We start from the raw sequence: 22,722 nt of genomic DNA, 5'->3' as shown, positions 1-22,722 counted from the left end.
GGTGAAAATGGTGACATTCTCCTCAACCCGCATCTCAAACCAAATCCTCAGAGGCAAGAATCTCATGACCTTCCAGATAATCTATTAAAATAGAATAGATAAATCTATGAAAAGCCCCACAGATGGCACGCTGGGTTTTCAAGGATCTGTCACCTGGGCAGAAAATCCTACCTTACTTAATAGTAAACATCACCTTAATCTGTGATGCTCAAAAACCCAGGTGTGATTGTGTCTTATGAGCACTTTAGGATGTGGGTGTGTGAGAAAACAAAGGAGCATGTATCTCTGAAATTGCATGGCAGGGCATAGCGTTTCATCGTGTCCTTAAGCAGCGCAGAGCAGGGGGCCCGATTCTGCTGCAAGGACAGGCAGGCTGGAGGAAGCAAGGGAAGAGCAAGGGGTTCCGAAGCAGCAGGCTGCTCTTCACACAGCACCCCGCATGTGCAGCCTGGGGTGGCTCTGGCACCTCCTGGTACGCCCCAGGTCGTGGTCTCCACCAAACTGCACAGATTTATAGCAACCCTGCAACCCACCTACAGAGAGCAAAGACCACCGCTGCTGCGATGCCTGCATGCTGCTGCAGCAGCACTCAGGAGCTAATCCAGAGCCTGCCCCAGTCTCTTGAAAATTATTTTAATGTCATTTATTGTTGAGAAAGTAAATAAGAGTCAAGATTCTGATCCCGCTTCTTCTATCCTCTTTTGTCATCAAAATTCCCATTAAGCATCCCAAACATGTTTGAATTCTTCCCATAAATTTTCTATATTCATCTTTTTTTCTTTTTAAAGGCAGCTAAGAATTAAAACAAAACGAGACAATGTCTTTACACTAATTTTTTAATGTTACACATACTGCACCTTATAACATTAGAAGAAAAAAAAACCCAACGTAAAACTTAAAGACAGAAAATAAATATATTTTTTACGAATATATGCAGAGAGAGTGCAAAAAACTGCATCTCTAAAATGTTTAAATGCTGAATCGTACAACAAAAAAATTTACAAAAGCACTTATTTCTTTATACGTGTCAGCTCTCCTCTTATAAACACAAAAATATTTTAACAAATCTTACAAAGATCAAAGCCTTTTGCCCTCCACCAGGAGAAAAGTGGTGAAGAAAGTGTATTACCTGGAGGAAAAAAAGAAGAAAAAAACGCCCAAACCACAGATAAACAAAATGTAAGCCTAAACAGGTACCAGGGAAACAACATCTGGATGCTGGGGAGGGATGTACCCCTGTGCGCCGCAGCGCGGGAGATGAGCCCCCCGAAGAAGGGCTGGCCCTGGGGGATGGAACGCGGCTGCTGCCCAGATGAAGCTGCTCTTTGCTGTACCACTTGCCCCACATGGCACCAAAGTGCCCTCTCTCCTGCTCCTTTCAAGCCACGGCTTTTTTTCAGACAAATGCATCCGAAAGCAGCATTGGTCCAGCCAGAAGACCCTAAATTGAGCAGAGGTGGGAGCGCTGCGCACAGCCTGGCTCGACCCAGCGCCTCTACCTGCAGCGCGAAGCCAGGACCTGCCCCAGGTGGGGAAGAACAGGGGTCCGCACCGGCCGCCAGGTCACACCAGTGCCAGGCACGGACACTTCCAAGGACATGTATTTAAAATACACAAGGCGACCCTTGGTGCCGGCGGTGCCAGCGCAGCGTGGTGTGGGACAGTTCCGCTGCTCCTGGCTCACCAGACTCGCTCACGGGGCAAAGCGACAGCTCAGAGCAGCTGAGCTCCACGTACCTCTGAACTGGGGGCTCTTTGAAACTGAAACAGGCCGGTAGCAGAGACAGGAAAACAAAAGGAAGAGATTTGCTGTGGAATTTGGGGTGTTTGGGGACTGGGCGGGTAGCTGTGCAAAGGGCCAGCTTGCCATAGGGCTCCTGATGAAACTCTGGGATATGCTTGTACACGGTGAGACAGCCCAGCACCACACATGCCACACAACTGGTGGCACTCAGGAAGCTGCCTGGATGAGTCTCTTGTGCACAGCATCCATGGCACAGGCCCAGCAAGCTGTAACGCTCAGGCACCTTCCTGAAATTTAAGCAACTCCCTGCACACGTCCCGCAGCATCACACATTAACCAGCCTGGGATCTCCCGGCACACAGCCACCAGAAGCTGCTGCTTCTGTTCGAACATCCAGAAGGCACAAGCAAATGACTGAAGTCCTTAATTTTTCAGCCAAGAGAAGAGAAAGCCTCTCGGGCAGAAGGGGGAAGAATGAGGTGTCCTCTAAAAAGCTGGTGGACCTTGTCAACCAGTATCATCTTGTATAGCCCAAACTGTGATGGACAGTGGTGCTGGTAAGAAACTACCTTTCCCAGCAACAGAAATTGGCTTGATTCAGGGAACTAACTTGAGAGATGGTAACAAAACCTCTGATATAACTAAAAGATAGCGGTAAACATTTCCTGTGGACTGCACTGAATTAGAGGAATTTACCTTGCAAGGAACACCACGACCTTCTCTGCAGGAAGCAGAAGAGGAAAGGCTTCCAGTATGAATGCAACTAAGATAAAACTATCATTTGATAAAAGGCAACAATACTTCAAAATTAATATTTTATAATTCTTAATTATAAATTATATATGGATTGTATAAATTATAATAATAAATTATAAAAACACATTGGTTCTGAGAAACTGGAGTGTAGTGAAAGAAAACAGACCTTTGGGCTTCCTGTTCAGCAAAACCATTCAGCTCTCACTTCATGACTTTACTAACTAGAGGACAAATAAAAATTAGACTAAAGTTTTCCACAACCTTAGCAGTAAGTTCAGTTTCCAGCAGACTGCAGAAGAATTAACTCTCACTATTCCCGGAGAGGTAAATTTTTACATCTTTATTGCCAGCCACATAAATTAGGGTCTGATCCCACACAATCATGTGTGAGAGACATCTTACAACTGTTTTATAACTATCATAGTCTGTTCAACTGTTTCAGTGTATTTTTAAAATTATTTTACAGTATAAGTACACCCTAGAAAGCCTCCAGGGGGTTTGAATCCCTAAAATACAAAGCCATACAAGAGAAGGGTTTTTTTATTTATGTAATAAAAATATGCATATAGGATGGTTTGGGGTTTTTTTTCCCCAGCACATTTCCAATAAAGTCTGCTCAGCAACAGAAGCATCTCTCCTGTGAAGCTCGAAAGCTGTAGGGCTCCTTTACCTGCAAGCTCTAACAAAGCAGTCCTTATTTAGGTCTTCCAAAACACCTTCTTAAATCTGAATGAGTTTTTCTAAACAAGCCAAGCCTGGAATTTCTATCTTTGGTCATTTATCTCAGCATCAAATTTCTTATTAACAGCTGGGAGAAAACGGGAAGATTTTTTTATCCTCATACAAAGAAATCTACTAATTTTGCTCCAAGAATCTTTGGCCTGAGACAGAGGATGAAAAACATGATCATCAAAAGAATTCGTTTGAGGAAGGCGAGGGTGACTGGGAGAAGGAGAGTGCAGTGCTAAACAGATTTCAGATTTTGAAAGCAGCAGGTACTACAGCACAACCACCTGCTGTGGCACCCAAGAACAGAGCAGCCAGGAGTTGATTTCATTGTCCTGTTGTGGAAATGCAGTTGATTTCTGTCCACTTGCAGATCTTCAAGCAAATATGAAGATAATACCCAGTTTCTCTCGGTTCATTCAAGTAAAAATTATGTACATTTTAAACTTATCTTTGGATTTTATGCTATGTTACTGGACAGACAACGGTACATACCATTTAGCATCATTAAAGCACTGTAGAAACATTAATTACTGTTACCCCTCATGCCCTTCTTTGGGGTAAGCAACTCTATGCACCAATAATAAATCATCAATTACTGAACAGCAGCATTGACCATCTCCCGTAGTTCTAGAATAAATACTGCAGGGAAGTACTTATGCTATAGCATGACAAGTATTTTTATTAACAGGTGGTTTGGGGAGCAGGTACCATCACCCTCATTTTAACACAAGGACAAGAGATGCTGAGTGGGATCTCAGCTGTATTTGATGCAGCTCCAGTGACTGCTGGGAAATTACAGTGAGATATGTGGCCATGGAGGTTTGCGGCTGGCTGCAGTAAAAATCCGGATTTCTAGCACTGGTTTCTAATTTTGGGATCTGATAAATACCTAGAGCCCAGTTTTCAGAAGGGATGAATGCCCCTGGTTCAGAGGGAATAGAGTGGCTGCCCCTTGTGTTCTCCAAGAGAGACGTCTGTGGACACCATCAATGTAATGTTAATTGCCTAAAATCCCCAAGACCTCTCTCAGTGGTTAAAGGCCCCAGGGCAAACTGGCGATGGAGCCAGGGTGGGTGCTGTGCCACAGACCCCGGCTCCGGTGGGTACCCTGCCCTGCCACCGCCCTGAGCTCTCCCTGGGTGAGAGTACGGGTACCCGCACACCAGCCACCTGCGACAGGGGGAAGGAGAGATGCTACAGCCAGCAAAGCCTGGTACCGACATGCACCACTTCACACAGATGATGTTCAAGAGGGTGGATTTACAGCTACATTGATTGAGAAGAGTCACAAGTAATCCGAGGCCTGGTTTTGTTTCTTTCGCCATAATTTCTGTTAGTATTATTAGTCACGCTTGCAATGAATCTCTGACAATGTAACTTTAATTCTTCTTAAAAAAGTTAAAAAAAAAAAAAGAAAGAAAAAAAACCCAACAAAACTTGACATTGTAAAAAGGTTCCTGCTTAAAACAGTTCTCTGGAAACTCTGTATTATCAGTTGGTGGAACAAAGCTGCCTTCTGGAAAACAAGGCAGCAGGGCCCTGCTGCTCCTAGCACCTCAGCGCAGGCACAGCTCTGCTCGGCTGTCAGCCCATCCTCACGGGCCAGGCGGTCAGGGTCTGATTAAAGCACATGCTCAAGTAACCCCACGCAACAAAAGGCCAGAGTACACGGTGCACTGGACACAGCCTTTTAAAGGAAATGATCTTTGTAAGGCTTCTAAGTTCTAAAGTATTCTAAGGCTTCTTTCTAGGTCAATTTGTTGCATCCCCACAGCCAAAGGAAGGTGTCCCTGTAGCTCATGCTCTCCTTACCCAGCTTGTGTGCAAAGACCTCCAGCTACAGCCTGGCCACTGCCACCAGCCTGCGTACAGGCTCCTTACATGACTGGCACTCTGGCTGTCACATTGTGCTAACACTTGCATACTGAATTTCTTTTGATACCCACCCCAGGCACCAAAACTGGCATCAGCAATAAAATGTGCCCATGGAAAAGGCACACCTTCCTTCTGCTCTGTAGGAATTAGCCTTTGGAAGGAGTCACCCTGCACTTAAAGTGAGGAGTTAAAAATAAATGGGATACTGTCGTTTTCCCAAACTTTACAGCTACGCATGTTTGCCATGTTTTTATAAAATATCATCTTTCAAACCATTTAAACAAATTCCCACTCTACAGAGAGTTCTGCATTAACTTTGGACAACATTTAAAGAACGGGAAAAGGTCAAATTTGTATTACATTTCAAATGGTGACATCGTGTCCATCACTGTATTCTGGGCAAGACAACTGCCTTCAGTTGCATTTTTTTAACAGAGGCAAGAACTTGGCAGTTTCATTAACACAGCAGTATAAATGGAAAAAAAACATGAGACACCTTCATCCCATTGGGCATTTTAGCAAAAACGGGCTGAGGGAAAGAGGGAGAGGACAAGGAGAGAAACCGAACTAGCAAAGGGTGTATCAGACATAGGTAAGACCACAAAACATAAAAAACTCGCAAATTTTAACATGCCAAGGATATTGGTACATTGCAATGCTGGTTATGGTTAGAGAGACTGTACAGCTCCCTCTTTTTGTCCTTGAGGCTTTGTTAAAGTAAGACCCTCAACTTCAAGTTCATAAATAAAATGGAAATGACAGTAGTGCCATAAAAACAGGTAGAAAAATAGTGCAAAGCCAAGGGCTGGACACTTTAATCTGTCACAAGTACCCCCAAGCACTACCATTAGTGCTCTTAAAGAAAACATGTAAGGAAAACATTCTCTATTTATTATAAACGGCAGTTGCCTGCATTGCACTCTGTATTTATAATGTACTGACTACCTTTCTGCTTCCCTTCAAAGCTGTGGATGGAGAATAAATACAGCCTTTCACACTGGTGAGCACTGCCTGCCCTCCAGTCATGACTGGTAGAGAAGTCAGACAGTATTTATAAAAGAAATCAATTAACAAGTAAAACAGACAATATCATTTAAGGCCTTTGTCCCTGCTAGTCTGCTCAACAGACTACACTTTCTTAAAATAAGAACATCTACCACCTCTGTTACAGTAACCAGACAGCAAAGTTAAACAAAACCCCCCAAAAAAAGGTCACAGTTAACGGCTGCCAAGAATGCAAAACACAACAGCAAAGATGCTGCTCGCTGCGCTCCTGGTGCCTCGCACTGTGCACGGTGGGCAGGCTGGCCGTGGGCGAGCCCAACGCGATGCTCAGGCTGAGCATCTCACCGAAACCTCGCAGCCCTTAGCAAAAGGGTTTGGAATTACAACTGATTACATAGTGCAAACTCGTATCAGTTCCCACAGATACAAAATGCACAGATGGGAGTCCAGAACAAAAGCCACCACCAGACAGGGTTGTGAGGAGCACCAGCCATTAGGGAAATAAACTCTGGGGAGCAAAGTCTGATCTCAGCTCCTCCTGAGTGAGCCTGGAGTAAACTCCAGCTCTTCAGGGAGGTTTCAGGGAACTTGTACAGGTGTAACTGATACCAGGGGCTGAACCAGTTTGGTGGTGAGGCACCAAATGAAAATGAAGCATTCATTAAATGACAGCCTTTCAGATTTGGAGTAACTATAAATTATTCGTAACAGAGTTTGTTAACCTTGAGTGGGACAGAATAAATACCCATCGATGGATGGAGCTTACATTTACACGGCATTTCTCAAGTATTCCCTTCAGCAGGTCCATAAGGTTTTTAACGGGGGGTTTGGCTTAGCCTGATGAGACTTTTTCTTGCTGCCACCCCATTTAAACTGTTGAAAAAATATACTGACTGCCTAGAAAATAAATTGTGCATATGTATTCGGTATATCCACACCCATGCGGCCACTCTATATATGCACAACCAAGATGCCAATACTGTGCACCAAATAGGAACTGTGCCATGGGCTTTCTGGAAAGATCAGCTTTGTGGTGAGTTTGCTACACCCATGTTACTGACAAAAGGCATGCCCAATGGCAGGGAAATATGCATACTCTTCATATTTCAAGGTAGATATGTCACACTTAATCTGGAAAAAAATCAGCTTTCTCAAGGTAGCCCTCTCTTAGTTCGAAATAGTTTTGTCGGTTTTCACTTCTGTAATTGAGATCAACAGCATAAATCCATTTGATTTCAACGCTGAAAGAAATGCCATGGCAGCCAATTGACAGGAAACTGTCAGATATATTTTCTTAACAGCTTGTTACCTTTAACAGGACACAAGCTAGCTGACGGAAGGACTTAATCAGGCTTTTCACTCTCCATCTTCTACAAAATACCCAAAATGTTCTGAGAAATCGGAGTGCCACCGAGAACCAGCGGAAAGCATGGCAGTAATGACTGGCTCTGCACAGGCAGAGTAATACTGCAGGATCGAGTCAACCCTGGCTGATGGAAGATGGTAAAATTCCAACAGTCTCAAAAGGTGGCTCATATTTAAGGGTATGAACTACTGAATGGTGTCTTGTTTTCCTTTTAGAAAGCAAACCTACACCATACATACTGCACAATAATCTAGGCTTTTCCCACAGTGGGACTTGTTAGTGATAGAGTAGCCTGTAAAGAATAGGCACTTATCCCAAGAATTGGCAAAAAAAGGGAGTATTATTTGGTAGGTATGGCACCAAAATACAACCATTGTGCTTTCTCACATACATATGCTGTACAGATGGAGGCTCAAACAGAGACAGAGTTTTAGGTTGTTGGTGGGCTGTGTTTTTTCTTTTTGCTTCGGCAGGATTTGCAAATGCAGCAGATGATGCACGGAGATGCCACGAGCAGCAAGGGAGAGGTCACCAATGCGATGATACCCAGTCCAACGAGGATCCCCACAACCTGAAAGACATGGTAGTCAAAAACAGGTATTTAGCTAATTGGTAAAATAAAATGTGTGTCTTTATGTAGAAGCACAGCACAGGTCACAAAAACCAGTTGAAAATATGAAAATAATCATCCTGGTCCTTCACTGAAGGGTAAAATCTCATTGCTTCATGCATGTGTGAGAGCTCTGCTCAGCTGACTAGAAACGCACCTGTGTTCTGTTCCACATCACTGAAGCCCGCGAGTGGCCCAGCTTGTTTCTGCAAGGGCCTCTGTCGTAATGTCGTAGGAAGATATCATTCTGAAAAACAAAAGGAGAAGCTGCAAGAGCAGGTTACAGCAACTGCAGGGAGAGGTTCAAGACAGGACTGGAAATACAACCTTCCTTACACTGCTTTACAATTACCAGCTGCCAGCAGACAAGTTCATCTGTCTTCCAAATCATAACTTAGAGAAGCTGCTTGCAGTTTCAAGAAGTGTGGTGTGTTCAGGACCTGAGCCATTGCATAGCATCTTTCCTCCCCCACTTCTAAAAAGCACAAGCATATGCACTGCACCTATTGCACAAGTACCCAGTCTGTAATTTGGCGACAATAAAGGGGCCTGTAAACAACAGATACTTCTGACAACTAGCAGTATGAGGGATCATCTTCCTGAGATACTTCCACCTTCTGTTCTCCTGCTGTCCCTACACTTCAGTGTAATTGTTTACCCCTATGCAAAAATGAACACAAATTGGATTTCTCACACCAAATGGGACATTTTACACCCACTCTGCATAACAGGTAAAAGTCCTCTATGCAGACAGTCTATAAATATGAAGCAGGGGTGATTTCTTAACCACAGTATAAGCAAAGTTTGAAATCCCGGAATACCGATGTATTGGACTTTTTGCATGGGCACAAGTCATAATTCTAGCATGTGAACAAAGCCTTTAGGCAGAGTCAAAGTCCTGGATGAGACTAACTTTTTTAACAGGGTTCTTGCTTTTTTATCTTTAACTAACTTTTTCATCTCTAACTGAGATACCTAAAAAAAATTAGACTTGTAGTAATTTTCTTCCTAGGCTTAACAGGAACATTGAAAAAGTAGTTCCAATTTTACAAGTAGTTTAAAATTTAAAAAGTGTTTCCTTTCTCTTTTCCCATTAATACTTACTACATTATCTTTTTTTTTTTCAGAAGATGACTAACTCCCTGCATTACCCTTCCCTAGCCAGCTGTGCTGCAACCTGATGCTGCTTTCTTCTTCATTTTTCTGCCCCGCTCTTTGGCTCCGCAGGTATTAACTTCACCTAAACCTGCAGCTTCTGTAACCCTGTAGTTTTTTTAGAAAAACTACGTTTGAATCATGCAACTACATTTTTTTTTTTCTTCCTCCTGTTAAACTGATACAAACTTGATAAGGGCACATCCACAGTGTCTGTGAGAATCCGACTGTTTTCCAGTTCAGCCCAGGGTTAAGCAGTCACTGCGTACTGGATGTACTCTGGGGCAAGCTGCAAGGCTCACGTTGAAAAAGCATGCTCATACATGGAATGGGGCAGAGCACTAAGCGAAACCTTTCTAGCATGCTGAGAAAAGGAAGGATGAAGAATGAGGAAATCTTATTGTTCGCTGGCTACGAAGTACAAAAAAGAAGAAAAGCCATGCAATATCTAGCATTTTATTTCAAGTGCTGGCAAAGTCCTTTTCGCACTCCCACAGTTACTAATGATGACTGCACCAAAGAAGGAAGCTGCCATATACATGAGCACATTGCTTCATGTAATCTGAACCTAATCCTGCCAGGAAACTCAAAGTCTGCACGAGCTGAGACTAGTTGGTATCCCCTAAGAAATAACCAGCCACCTGCACCTTTGTAATCCATGTTCATAATCCAACATTTTTATCCTCAAGCCTACTAAGCGACCATTTTCCCTAGCAAACACGGCACTACAGACAGACTAGTGAAGGAGACCTAATCCGTATGAGCTCTTAACGCACCCTACCGTGAAACACCCCCCCTCCCCCAGTACCATACCATTTTTTGGACAGGCTGTGACCTTTGCAGTCAGAGCAGGTGGAAGACACTGATTTCCCTGGCTGTCAACCAAACTATCTTTAGCTGCTGCACTGGAAGAGGGAATCAGAGAAAGGTAGTGCTGGAACAGACCTCCAGAAAGCCACCAGTCTGTCTCATTTCCCTCAAAGAACTAGCACAGGACCCACAGACATGGCTACGACCCTTTATGGAAAAAAGGGTATCAATATAAATAAAAGCACTGGATAAACAAGAAGAAAGCAATTAAGTTAGAAGCTGAATTGAGCCAAGCCACTCACTAGGACATCAATGAATTGATGAAGAGCTCATACAGGGCCTCAGACTAACCCCAGCCCTGTTACCCTTTATCTAGGTGATTTTTCTGCAGCACTTACATCCAAGTTCTGTAGACAGTACCAGCAAAACGTGTGTTTGCAGTTCTTGCACATCATCTGAGCACAGCCCTCATTTCGCTCAATATAGACCCGACAAACTGGGCACTGCTTAATTGGCGCCTCCATCTCTGTTCCAATAAGTGATCTAGAAGAGTAAGGAAATATTAAAGTGAAATGTGAATGCAATTACTGCTGATATTCAGGTCCACTGCCTGATGTATACTTTGCTGATTTTCCAGAGCATCTAATCTTGCTGTCTTGATGCACTCAATGTGTAAATTTTGTAATATTCAATACAATAAAGTACATCTGCTACCAGGTGTAAGATTATCGGTATCACATAGGAGTAAAACTCCATTCCCTTGATCTTTTATGCTACATAAACCCAACACTCACTACACCCACAAATTTATCTCCTATAGCACTAAAAATGAGCTCTTGGTAAGACAGCTTACACAATTCATTTAACAGGACTGGATTATGCAATTCATAATACTTGTCCTTGCCTGAACAAAATAGCCTTAAACTCCAGCAAAGCCAAAGATCAAACCTGGAGAAGAAAAATTATAGCAAGAGCTCTTTAGCAACTCCTATTCAATGAAGTCTCTAGCAAGCAGAAGGCTTAGATTTTAAGTCTTTCACTTCTTGCAAAAAAATGATAGAAAACTTTCAACACACATGACTGAATGCAATCTGATTCTGAAAACAAAGTTGGATGGCCAGAGACATGACATAATTTAAATACAGAATTGCTTTCTTTCTGCAGATTAACGCCTTACTCAACCTTATCTGTCGGTTGTTTACACCTATGCAAAATGAACATAAATCAGATTTCTCACACCAAATGGGACATTTTACACCCACTCTGCATAACAGGTAAAAGTCCTCTATGCAGAGAGTCTATAAATATTAAGCAGGGGTGATTTCTTAACCACAGCATAAGCAAAGTTTGAGATCCCAGAATACCGGTGTATTGGACTTTTTGCATGGGCACAAGTCATAATTCTAGCATATGAACAAAGCCTTTAGGCAGAGTCAAAGTCCTGGAGGGCTACACCTTTCAGAAGTGTCAGTGGCAACCCAAGCTTGAGAAGGACACAAAGAGTATTAAGTATTAAAAAATAAAATGTATCATTTAAAATAATAATTAGACCGGTATTTAGGTATCTTATTATATTTAGGAAACACCAGGGGAGATGGGACAGTGCCAGAGATGCATCTAAGGAGCTAGAGGGAAGCCGTTCCAAGAAACTGATGTGAGGCACAGAGCTAGCACCCCACGCCAGAAAGAACCAAAAGCCACGTGGCCTCCGTGGGTTCCCCTCTTACCTCTGCTCGGTCGGTACGGGAGTAGTTTGGATTTCCTGGCACAGGCGCTGCGGGTGCCATGCCTCCTTGCAAGCGGAGCAGAACGTCAGGCAGCAAGCTGGGCACTCCACCGGCACCGGCGCTCCCGACTCGCTCGGTGCCACGCGGCACACCGTTTGGCAGTTGGCTGCAGGGCACCATGTTCTCTGGGGGTCCAAGTGGACTTCTGAAACATAACAGAGAGAGAAACACAACTGTTTATAGAGTCACCTTCTCATTCCAGTGACACGTGTCTAGGTACACATGACCCGACTCTGCACGTGGGTGGGGAAATTAGAGCTTTCTGCACCCACACTCATGGGCAGTCGAGCCTCCTCCTCCTCTTTAGGCAGGTCTGCAGTTGCACCCTGCTAAGGCAGCTGCACTGGAAGCATCACAAGAATGGCAATTACCTATATACAGGACGTATTCTTTGCCTTTATGGGGAGGTACAAAAAATGAACATAACTGCTGCTTGCTGAGAAGCACGTGTGTTTTGTGACATTAGGCCATTCCACGTCTTTCACGTGTGCAAGCCATGCAGTATCTTTCATGGAAATAGCAGAAGGACTGTTGTTAAATTAATATCTAGTCACTTTCCATGCTTTATTTCCTCCCCTCTATCTACATACTCCAATTAATACTCACTTTATTGTATGACCACTATTTGTCAAGTATCAGATTACAACAATAGTCAAGGTGAAGTTTCAGGGTGGAGACATCGAGTTACACAGAAATCACCACATGGCAGAGCATGATAAATATTCTTTCTCTCGCTCCCCAACCTTTATTCAAGGAATTTGGACGTGGACCAGCAACCCAGCTGAAGCACGTTCACTGCCAGGGGTGCCCATGGTGTGCACGCTTTGTGCCACTCAAGCCTATGGGCCTTCAACAGTCCCACCCTGCAGAGCCTCCCTCCGCAGCAAAGGGCTGCCGTGCCCGCAGGAGCTACCTGCCTCTCCTCCTGCCCTGGGAGCCCTCTGGTACCACCACTGACAACAGACAGATGGAGGGGATATCTCAGAAACAGGTAGAACCCCTTGACTCTGAGACGTCAAAAGCCATTGCAATGTACCCTCCAGCAGATAAAAGACTGTCCCACTTGAAACAAAAGGTTTCACAAGGGCTGCAGACGTGTTCTCTGGCAAATTTTGCTGAAGCAGTTGAAGGCACTTCCTCCTCCACACACTGCCCTGTCTGCACTGCTCCTCTACAGGAGCCTGCTGGCAGCCCACAGTGAAGGGGGCTGCTGGATGAGTATCTAGCAGATGCTCCAGTCCACATGAAAAACAGTGATACCTGTGTCCAGGTACCCAGAAACTAGAAACTGCACAACTAGAAATGTGTTCCAAGCAGTAAAACTCTGCCCCCAGCTTTCAAGCATTTAGATAAGACAGGCACGAACACCTGGGGAGAAAGACACTCCACGAACCTCACAACCTAGCATGCACTAGAAACCCAGCTCGTTTCCAACATGCTAAACCTCTCTGTTCACCTTGAAAACTTCCAGTTGGTTTAAAGCTGTCCCTCCCTCCCGGTTGTCCTGGACACTGCCAGTGAGGAACCACGTAAGGACGATCATCCTCTCTGCTGGCTGCAGGACACACAGGTACACAATTTTAAGTCTGTGTGAGGGTGCTCTGACAGATGTGGAGAATTTCTACATGCACGGCAAAGGTTGTCATCTATAATTTAGGCACTGCCAGCAAAATGCCTGTACCATCTATCTCCAGCCATGTCATGGATCTAGTTGCAGTCTTTCCTCTTGCTCTCTTACACGTGCTTCCTTTGCCCCCCAAAACAAACAAACATTTTGCTTTCTACTGAATGAAAGCCAGAACAAAATACTTTGCAGCTTCATTTGTGGGAAGAAAAGAAAGACATGGATGGGCAGTACCAGCCATTTTACATTTTTATACACTTCTAAAAGGTAGTGTTCTGACTGAGAAATCATTATTCCTGTAGCTTCCCTTGGTGTCTCTTTAAAAGAAACTCTGGACTAAGTAAGACCATGGTCCAGTACCAGCTGTTGCATTTAAGTCTTCACACGGTAGGTTCTATATGCTTTCTGTTGATAAAGAGAAGTGAAAATGAGATGAAGTGCAGTTCCTGCAGACAGCTGCTTAACACACTCAACTCTGGAAACCTGAATTCTCCTATCCTGTTTTGGGGTGGAAGACAGGATGTCTGGTTTTGACATCATTGGGAGGAGGGAGTTGGGTTGTAAATCTTATTGGGTTTTGTAAATGCGTTGCAGCAAGATGTAATGCATGAGATGAAACTCCCTCCTCTTCCACTTCGTCCATCTTACAAAGAACCTACAGATGGTGTTTTGCAATCCGTGCTGTCTCATACTGTTTGGTTTACCATGGAGTACAAGTGAAACCAGAAAAAACTAAAAAAAGGAGCAGCCAAAAAAAGGAAAGAGGCTATCATATTGCTCTGACAAGCTGCTCCAATTTTTTTTTTTTTTTTTTTTTTTTTTTTGGTTAGGGCCATTTGTCTCCTGCGCCTTTCCCTTGTTTCCCAGAGCCAGTTCAGCCACCCTTGCTCCGCCGTCAGGAAAGCCTTCCCAAACACTGCCAGTACCAGGCAGGGATCTGGGCAGCTTTCACAAAACATGCAAGCAAGCAGGTGGAATGTGCGAGACAGATGGGGGAAACCCAGCACCTTGGAGAAAGGATAAGTTATGGCTCAGGAGAGGTATGAAAGGATGAGCCTATGCCTTTCACAGAATATTAGGAACACCTCCTTTTAAAATGGATTACTTTTCAGGCAGGCATAAAATGGAGGTTCTCACCATCTACCACTTGGTCTATTGGGCAACTGTCACAGAAATAGAAATACAATGCATGTGTCCTAGCCACATCCTATTCCTCTATTTCATTACTTCTGATGACCATGTCAACCCCATCCTAACCAGAGACAGAGCGATTGCTGTTCCTTCTATTACAATGTGCTGAATGGAAGCTCTGTGGCTAGGTCCTGACTGGATGCAGAGAAGTTAGATATATAAGCAAGATTGGGTTTAAGCCTGAAACATTTGCATTCTAAGAACACAAAACCTGCAAAAGAACAGCGTATTTTCAGAGCATTCCATATTAAACTGAGTGTCTATAGATACTGAGTGTCTATAGATACACAATTGTACGCCAGTTACTTCTCACTACTTTTTCACCTAGTATTATTTATCCATTTTTTTTACAAAGCCAAGGAAATGGAAAGGAAAGCTATTTTAGTAAAATAGCTAGCACAGATGGGGGGGGGGGGGGCAGGTTGTGGGGAAAACAGCTTTTGGATGTGTAAGTCCTTCTTTGGGTTTTCAAAATTTTCCTCAAAATTCACCTCACGATGGAAAAAGTCTGGAAAGGTGAGAAGCACTGACTTTGCCAGTCACTTGAAGACTGGTCAGCAAAGACTACAGAGCAAGAACAAGTCTTTCAGGTTACCCAAGCAGCTGGTTATTTATTTCTAGCATTTCTAGTAAAGCCAAGCGTGTGCTGAAGCAAGGAGCCCATATCTTAACAGAACAAAGCTGAGAGAGGAAGGGTCTAAGCCCAGGAAGCTGAAGGGTTTGGATGAAGAGCTTTGTTGAGCTGAGCAAAAGTCAGGAAGGACACCCTGGTTCCTGCCCGTTTTAGTGGAGGAGAGGGCAGAGCTAGGCAGTAGCAGCCTGGATTTTCCACCGCACTTGACTGCTGGGGGTCCCTGGACAGATCCCAGGTCAGAATTCGGCCCCAGCAGGTGCCACCAGCAAGGTTTATTACTCATTTCAGAAAAACACTGTCAGGCCAGCATTGGTGTTGGGCAGGGCAGGCAGGCTCTGCCAGGGTAGGGTCACATCTCAGAAGACGGCTTCGGGCCAGCAGAAGCTGATAAGCCAAGTCCAACGGATGAGTCCATAAAGGTCAGCCCTGGGGGCTGTGCTAAATCCAGGAAAAGCAAAAGGTCTTGGCTGGGGCTGGGATTAGTGCTGGTGTCCAGGTCAGAGCTTTAGTTAGAAGGAATCGTTGTCCCCAGGCATCAGTAAGCTGGATTTAATGGTGGGCCCAGTAGGCAAGGCCAAAAGGCTATGCTTAAACCGCCGCTTGGGTGCCAGTTTTACTCATCATAAAGGAGAAAGGACAGACCTTAGAAACTTAATGGAGTTAATGGTGGAGGAGGATCAGTCAGACTTAGGTAAGAAAGAAAAGGGAGGGAGGATTTAAAAAAATAGGTAAATTTCAGGCTTCTGTGTGTGGGAGGCAGTATTAAAAAAAAAAAAAGGAGATGTAACAGGGAGTTGGACAAAAGATCAGGAGTTCAGCCTTGGCTAGTTATAGAGGAAGAGATACCAGGAAATCATTAGTTTCACAGTCTTCAGTTGAAAAAAGGTTTTACACAAAACAGACTAATGTATTGCAAGAATGTCTCTCTTTTTTAACCCTTTAATATGGTGATTTAACAATCTCTGATTTCCACTGTCTAGGGCTGTAGACAAGCCACTGCTTGGCTTTTGAGCAGGAGCGACTTCCTAAGGATAAACAGGAAGAAGGGAAAATAGGAGATAGAAATAAAAAATGAAAGCAGGATTTGGGATTATTTTTTTAATGTATTTTGCCTGAGTGCCTGCAAATCATAGTTACAATCTACACCTGCCCATGAACTTGGGGCATACGTGGGTATCGTCATTTTGCAGGTTTTGTACTTTGTGGTCACTCACTGCGACTCATGCCAGAGGAGACTCTGTAAAAAAACCCATATATTCTTCTATCTGACCATCTTTTCAAGTGCGTTACTGTGCCTAACTTCTGTGAATTTCTGCATTTTCATACACATTCCCAATCCATACGCATCTAAGCATGTATGCAAAGCAGGAACACAAATACAGGCTTTCAAGGAAAGTTTGAAAACAGGCAGTCAGGGCAGATCAGCCCTAGATACTTTACCCTGCAAACTACCACGGAGTAACTTCTTTGAAAAATGCTGTAACTTCCAGGTGAGACTTTCAAGTTGGTGTCAGTCTTTCAAACCAGCATGGGACTGTGGATAACTGGCTAGCTGAAAAGGGTCACATAGACATAGTCCAGCTGGCTGGACAAAAATGCACATCGCTCTCAGCTTATCTGAAGTAAAGCAAAATACACTGTCTTTGGCTGTCCTTGTTACACAGTAAGAGGAAGATTTCGGTGGGAAAAGAATGTTGCAGGTGGGAACAGAAAACTACAGAAGAGAAACTAGGGGCAGGCTTGGTATTTAGGCAACTAACCAATAATGAGCTTAACTTTTGTAATATGTATGAGCTAATTATAAGAAGGCATAAAAGGTGACTGTAAGAGACAATAAACGAAGTCTGCTGATCACTCATATTGAGCGACTGTGTCTTCCCTCCGTCGCAACATGGGACCTCATCTTTCTGACTAGCACCTTTCTTCTTCAACTTCAGCAAAGAACCGTCTCCTGAAGCACAAGGCTGACCTCTGGCATAGGAAAGCTTGGCCCCAGTAAGACCTTCAGTTTCAAACTTATTTACAAATAGCCCTTACTCAGTAACAAGGGGTCCGATTACCACTCAGGAAAAAACAAATATACTAGATGAATACTCATGAGGCTTCTACATAAGAAAAGCCCTCCTGCAGGAATGTTTGTAAAAATCCTCATCACACTGCAGGGTCTGTCTCCCCCAGAAGTTCTGAAGAACCCTGAGGATGTACGAAAGGACCATGTGTGCCCTGCACCAGCCTCTAGCACCTTGTTTAGTTCTACCAGTACAACCACCCCCCAAGGACCCAGAGTGAGCATGCTGCGGGAAGAACGATGGAGCCTCAGGCAATGCAATCTGAAAGTGCTGCCCACAAGCCTGAGGAAAACCATGGTATTTCAGTAAGATGCCACTCTGTTGACTCTGCTAGACTGAAATAATTTCCAATCTGTCTATGGAGCACAGTCAGACGTAGTGATTGCTCTTAAACTATTTCAAAATGAAGACATCTTCTCTGTCTCTTCCTTAACTCACCCAACAGTCTTTGTCTTTGCAGCATGTAATACTGCTGCCTCCACTGAGACTTTAAAAAGGAAGGTAATAGAAATCAAAAGGTTTGTACCTCGCTCAAACTTCAGCCTCTTGTATAATTGAAACTGGTCAACAGGCACCAAACAGGCAATCTGAAATGAGAAACAAACACACAGAAAGAGCATTAGAAACACCGACTTGAAAAAATTTAATAAGCATAAGTTCTACATGCCTGCCCTTCTCAGCTGGCTCTCAAATCCATCTTCTTTTCCTACTTGGAAAACACCACTGTGTGCCTCTGTACCTTGATTTCCTTCTCCAAAACTTACAGTTCTTGACCTCTCCTATTTCAGCCACACAGCCCACATCTTTCCTACCATGCACAGGAAAGCCTTCTCTATGGATTCTGTATTTACTACAGGCTTCTCAGTTTTCCTTCATGTTGGTTTAATGTAACGAAGGGTGACGGCTTGCCAGCCTTGGAGACTGCAGCGTGTTGTTCATGCACAATACTGCTCACTCAGATGAATGGTTCCTCATTCATGTCTCCCAGTTTTAATGGCAGGGGTCACTTAGCTCTCAGGAATTGAAAAGCTAGTCTGGTTTCCATTTTTTATCCACTTCATGGGTTTTGAGCTGAGACAGTTAACGCCACTGCTGTTGGAATTTGCCTTAGACATGCTCCAGCCCACTGGGAACTGGACTGAAGTTAACAAATCTAGTTGGCATAGACAAACAGCCTTTGTTATACATTTTACACATTATCATAATTAAACTAGCAGTCTACAAGGCTAAATGCTCTAATCTCCAATTAACAGAAAACAGAAAACCAAGTACCCTATTTAAAACTAATAAGCAAACCTGCATACAGGGTAAGGAGAGGTTCAAAAGAAACTTCAGGAGCCACATGTTTGTTGGACTCAGAATCTGAGATCATTCTCTTTCCCTGATCCATTCGTAATATTGCACCAGCACTGAAAATGTCATTCTCTTTTATTGAAAATAAACATAGACTTATACTAAGACTTGATCATTTGAAGTACGGCGGAACAGTGTAGAACTGACTACTTCAAAGTGAAGGGCGCTCAACCCTCACATCCAGGATCCCACCCCAGCCCTTCAGATTACTGTAAAAGCAAAGTTTTGCCCTCTGTGAAGTGGACGCTGGCCCTTGCTGTACTTCTGGGTTGTGGGACACAGCACCCATGAGAAGAAATACGAAGCCAAAAATATTCAATATATATTCAGTATCACGCTGTGAATATATTTGCTTTTGTAGATGGGAAAAAGAAAAGAATACATCCGTTTGTATATTATAAAATATGAAATTGCTTCATTAAGATCTGCATTCACTTGGAAATAAAATTGCATTTTGAAGCAAATATCTGGATCATTTATTTGACCTAAATCAATATCATACAAAAAATAATTGAACAGACATCAAGATTTCAGTGTTCAAAGATTCTTAAAAGACTTATAGTTGAAGAAATCAAAGGATTTAATATCAAAATGAGAAACACCAAAAAATCTTTACCAAGCATGTTGTTAGTCTAGTAAGTCAGCCCTGGATGTAAGTACTGTGCTCATTCAGTTTCTGAAGTCAGGGTGTAAACTATTTTTAATATGAAAGTATTTGCATGGCTAAACGATGTTACATTAATATGGCCGTAAGATGGAGAGAGCTTCCTGGGAACCTCTTCACCTGTTCATCAGAAGTCAGCCGAAACACTCTTGGAAAACAAATAGTAACTTAATCCAACAGGGAAAAAAGAGTGAAGTTCAGCAGCTTCAGCAAAGAATGAAGCCAACCAACAAAGCCATATACAGCCCACAAGAGACATCGTTTCAGTATTGCCCACTCCTCCCCAGGGCAGCTTCAAATCTAAATAGACTTTGGAAAACAAGAGTCATCTGCTTTTCTCTAGCTGGATGAGCACTGGCAACTACTTTAAATTTTCCTTCATTACAACTAAATTAAAACAGCGAGTCTCAATGCTGTAAGAGCCACTTGAATTAATTGTTTAGTTGTCTGGGGTCTTTCTGTGCTTGCTTTTCCTTTTAACAAACAGTTTTTCAAGAGCAGTTCTATTGAGCCCAGAATTTCCCATGTATTAAAACTCGGCCTTTTTGATTACAGTGGGAGCTGAGTTAGGAGTTTTATTGCAGATTTCAATAGGAAGCAGAGCCAGGGCTGAAAGCTTCCCTCTCTCCTACTGAAAACCTGGTCTTACCATGCCAGCCTTCCCCATGGGTCTCACCCAGCCCCACTCCTCTTCCTACGTACCCTCGTCACAGCTCAGCTGCCCCCTCCCTCCACGCAGCTCCAAGCGTCGAACCCATACAGCCCATCCCCTCTGCCACTGACTCCTCCAGGCTTGGAAAGACCAGCTCCTGGTAGGACCCACACGGAGGTCAACCTGAGGGGTGCTGAGCCGAAGCCTCCCACAGATTTAGGATCTTTAGGCACGAGCAAAGGAATGCACAACCTGCTGCTGCCTGAATTCACTGCCACATCAAAACTGTCCGTGCAAACTCAATGGAAAAAAAATGAAACGCGAGTATCAGATCGCTCCCCCCGCCCAGAACAGCAAATCCTTTCCTCCGTGAACTTTTAATCTCATTTAGGTTTAATTGAGGACAGCTGTTAGCATGGTAAGGGGATTAGGTGTTTTATCTCCTCCTACTTGGCATCAGTCTCAGCGTTCATCTTCAGACAACTTGCCCAGCCGCAGCCGGGAGCCCACCCAGAGCACCTCTCCTGCCCAGCCGCACACCCCGCCGGGTGGGATGAGGATGGAGATCTGCAGAGGGAGCAAACCAGCCACCCGGCAGAGGGCAAACAGCCAAACGAGAGAGGCCATGAGCATGTCAGAAAGCAGACTTCCCTTATTCTAGCTATGAAAGCATTCAGTGCAGCGAGAAATGCCACAGGACAAGTTTTGGTTGTTTTGGTTTTTTTTTAACACTGGGTTAAGGTTACAATAAAAACCTAAGAAGATAATGAGAGGCAAGGGCTTTCTCCTGAAAAGATGTTGACTTGAGACTTACCAGACTGCTGCAAGTTGAATAAGTTTTCTGGGTTTCTATACCTTGTAAGCAATAGCTGCAGTTGCAATACTCTTGTTATAGAGCACAAATCGCGCAAGACCTCTTGCTAAGAACTGCAGCTTTCACCCAAAGTAAAAATATCCATGGAAAAGAAGCAAAGTTTTGAAGGGTCACTACCACAAAAGGCTCCAGGTGGATCCTTGCCAAGTGCCCAACAAAGCTGCCCGGCGTGGTATGATAACCGGGAGCTCTGTTACTGTGCGAGACAAAAGAGCAAAGGAAGCAAAAATGAAAGAGTTTGAAATAATTGTGTTCAGTTTACACAGGGGCAGACTGTTCCCTGCTGCCCAGGCAAAGCAGTAACCAGGAGCCAAGGCAGAACAACTCCCCTGTTTTTAAACCCTGGCTACCACAGTGGAAAGGGAAAATCACTACTCCACCTATTCTCAGGCTTTCAAGAGAGATGCAAGGAGGCAATCAAGAAAACTGAATAGATCTTACTTCCTTTCACACCCATATGAATCAAACCTCGGTAATGCCAGGGCAGTTCACCAGGACAAGGGCTTCTCCCTTCCTCGCTTTGCAGATACGCAGCAGGTGCAGATCCTGCACTGGTTGTTTGCAAAAGGGCTGCATTGCCCACCTCTGCGCAGGTCCCACTCCCAGAGGTGTCGTCCAGTTTTGCAAGGACTGAAAAATAGTTTTAACTTGGGCTGTGTTTGCTTTTGAAAGAGGTATAGGAGTTCAGCCTCTTTATTGTTAGAAATGACACCCACACTTTTCTTCACCAGCTACCATGCTCATTAGACTCATCATGAAATATTAAATTATTAATTTTCTCCTTTAAGAAGCTCTTCTCTTATTTAGTGACAAATAAAACCAAAATTAAGTCTCTCTCTTTTGCTCCCCTTGGATTTATTTAAAAATGAGTAAAGAAGAAGATGAAAAATTTTATTGTTGACTCTGAAAAAGATAGGTCAGCCTGCAACATTTTCTCACCTTCCTCCTCATTTTACCCTTTCAATCACCCCTATCAAAATGTAAACCAATTTTGAAATTAAAAATAAAACCAGTACTTTAAACCAACTCCCAATGGGATTTCTGTTCAGCTACGTATGGAATACAATGCAATTAAGAATTCTAAGATTTGGGTCACTGTCCCATTTCAGCATCGCTTTACAAAGTGCTGACGACCCTGTCAGGTTAGCACTGGTGTGGGTGATGGATTTACACAGACAGAGGGGCAGTAAGAGAATCTGCGCTGCCTGCAGAGGGGTAATTCTTGCCAAACGTAAAAGGCAAAAGGAGAGCCCAAATCAGTACCTCCTTTACTGCCTGTTGCATGGTTTTAACCCAAATCAATGGATCATTGGCATCAATGTTACAAGCTTCAAAACAATACAGGACTCAGAAATAGAAAAGCATGATCCCCTAGATGTAATCCAAGCGAGCATTGCATTAGAAACCCCTGTGCACAGCCGAGACTGACCCCGATTCATAGCTTACACTGGTGATTGGATTTGCACCAAGCAAAACCATTTCAAACCATGATAAATTACCCCTTTTTTAGATCAGGGGTATGAATTGGTCCAATTAAATCAATGCAGCAAATTCCCAAGAGAGACAGGAATATTCTAGATAGAAGAAGTCTGCACAGTCAAACAGAACTGCATTAACGTAAGATGTTCCTGCTACCTTCTGCCTCCAGGAAGGAATCCAAATCATCTTTGTTTATTGTACTATTAGAGCATGAAAGGATAACATCTTGTTTAACAAGATTGCTTTTTAACTTTCCTTTATTTCTGTGTAGCCAGCTATTTGAAACTGAGTCTGTAGCCAAAACCATTGCCTTCCCACCACCAACACCCATTTATTTCTGCTTAG

At 43.6% G+C, this 22,722-nt stretch overlaps 1 protein-coding gene across 3 annotated transcripts in view; it reads right to left on the bottom strand.

Moving 5' to 3' along the window:
• Positions 1 to 900: 900 nt before the first annotated feature.
• The window catches only part of RNF144B (ring finger protein 144B), a 100,411-nt gene continuing 78,589 nt past the window's right edge, over positions 901 to 22,722 (bottom strand). For all 3 annotated transcript variants that reach the window (XM_037380529.1, XM_037380527.1, XM_037380528.1), the window contains exons 4-8: positions 17,882 to 17,942; positions 11,778 to 11,982; positions 10,449 to 10,593; positions 8,243 to 8,332; positions 901 to 8,046 (exon numbers count right to left, since the gene is read on the bottom strand). In XM_037380529.1, coding sequence (XP_037236426.1) covers positions 7,906 to 8,046; positions 8,243 to 8,332; positions 10,449 to 10,593; positions 11,778 to 11,982; positions 17,882 to 17,942 — 642 coding nt within the window. In that variant the 3' untranslated portion in view covers positions 901 to 7,905. The remainder of the gene's footprint in view (positions 8,047 to 8,242; positions 8,333 to 10,448; positions 10,594 to 11,777; positions 11,983 to 17,881; positions 17,943 to 22,722) is intronic.

Source organism: Falco rusticolus, chromosome 3 (assembly GCF_015220075.1).
Source record: "Falco rusticolus isolate bFalRus1 chromosome 3, bFalRus1.pri, whole genome shotgun sequence".
NCBI classification, from domain to species: domain Eukaryota; kingdom Metazoa; phylum Chordata; class Aves; order Falconiformes; family Falconidae; genus Falco; species Falco rusticolus.
The sequence above is the reverse complement of the archived record's forward strand: the minus strand, read 5'-3'. Positions and strand labels throughout refer to the sequence as shown.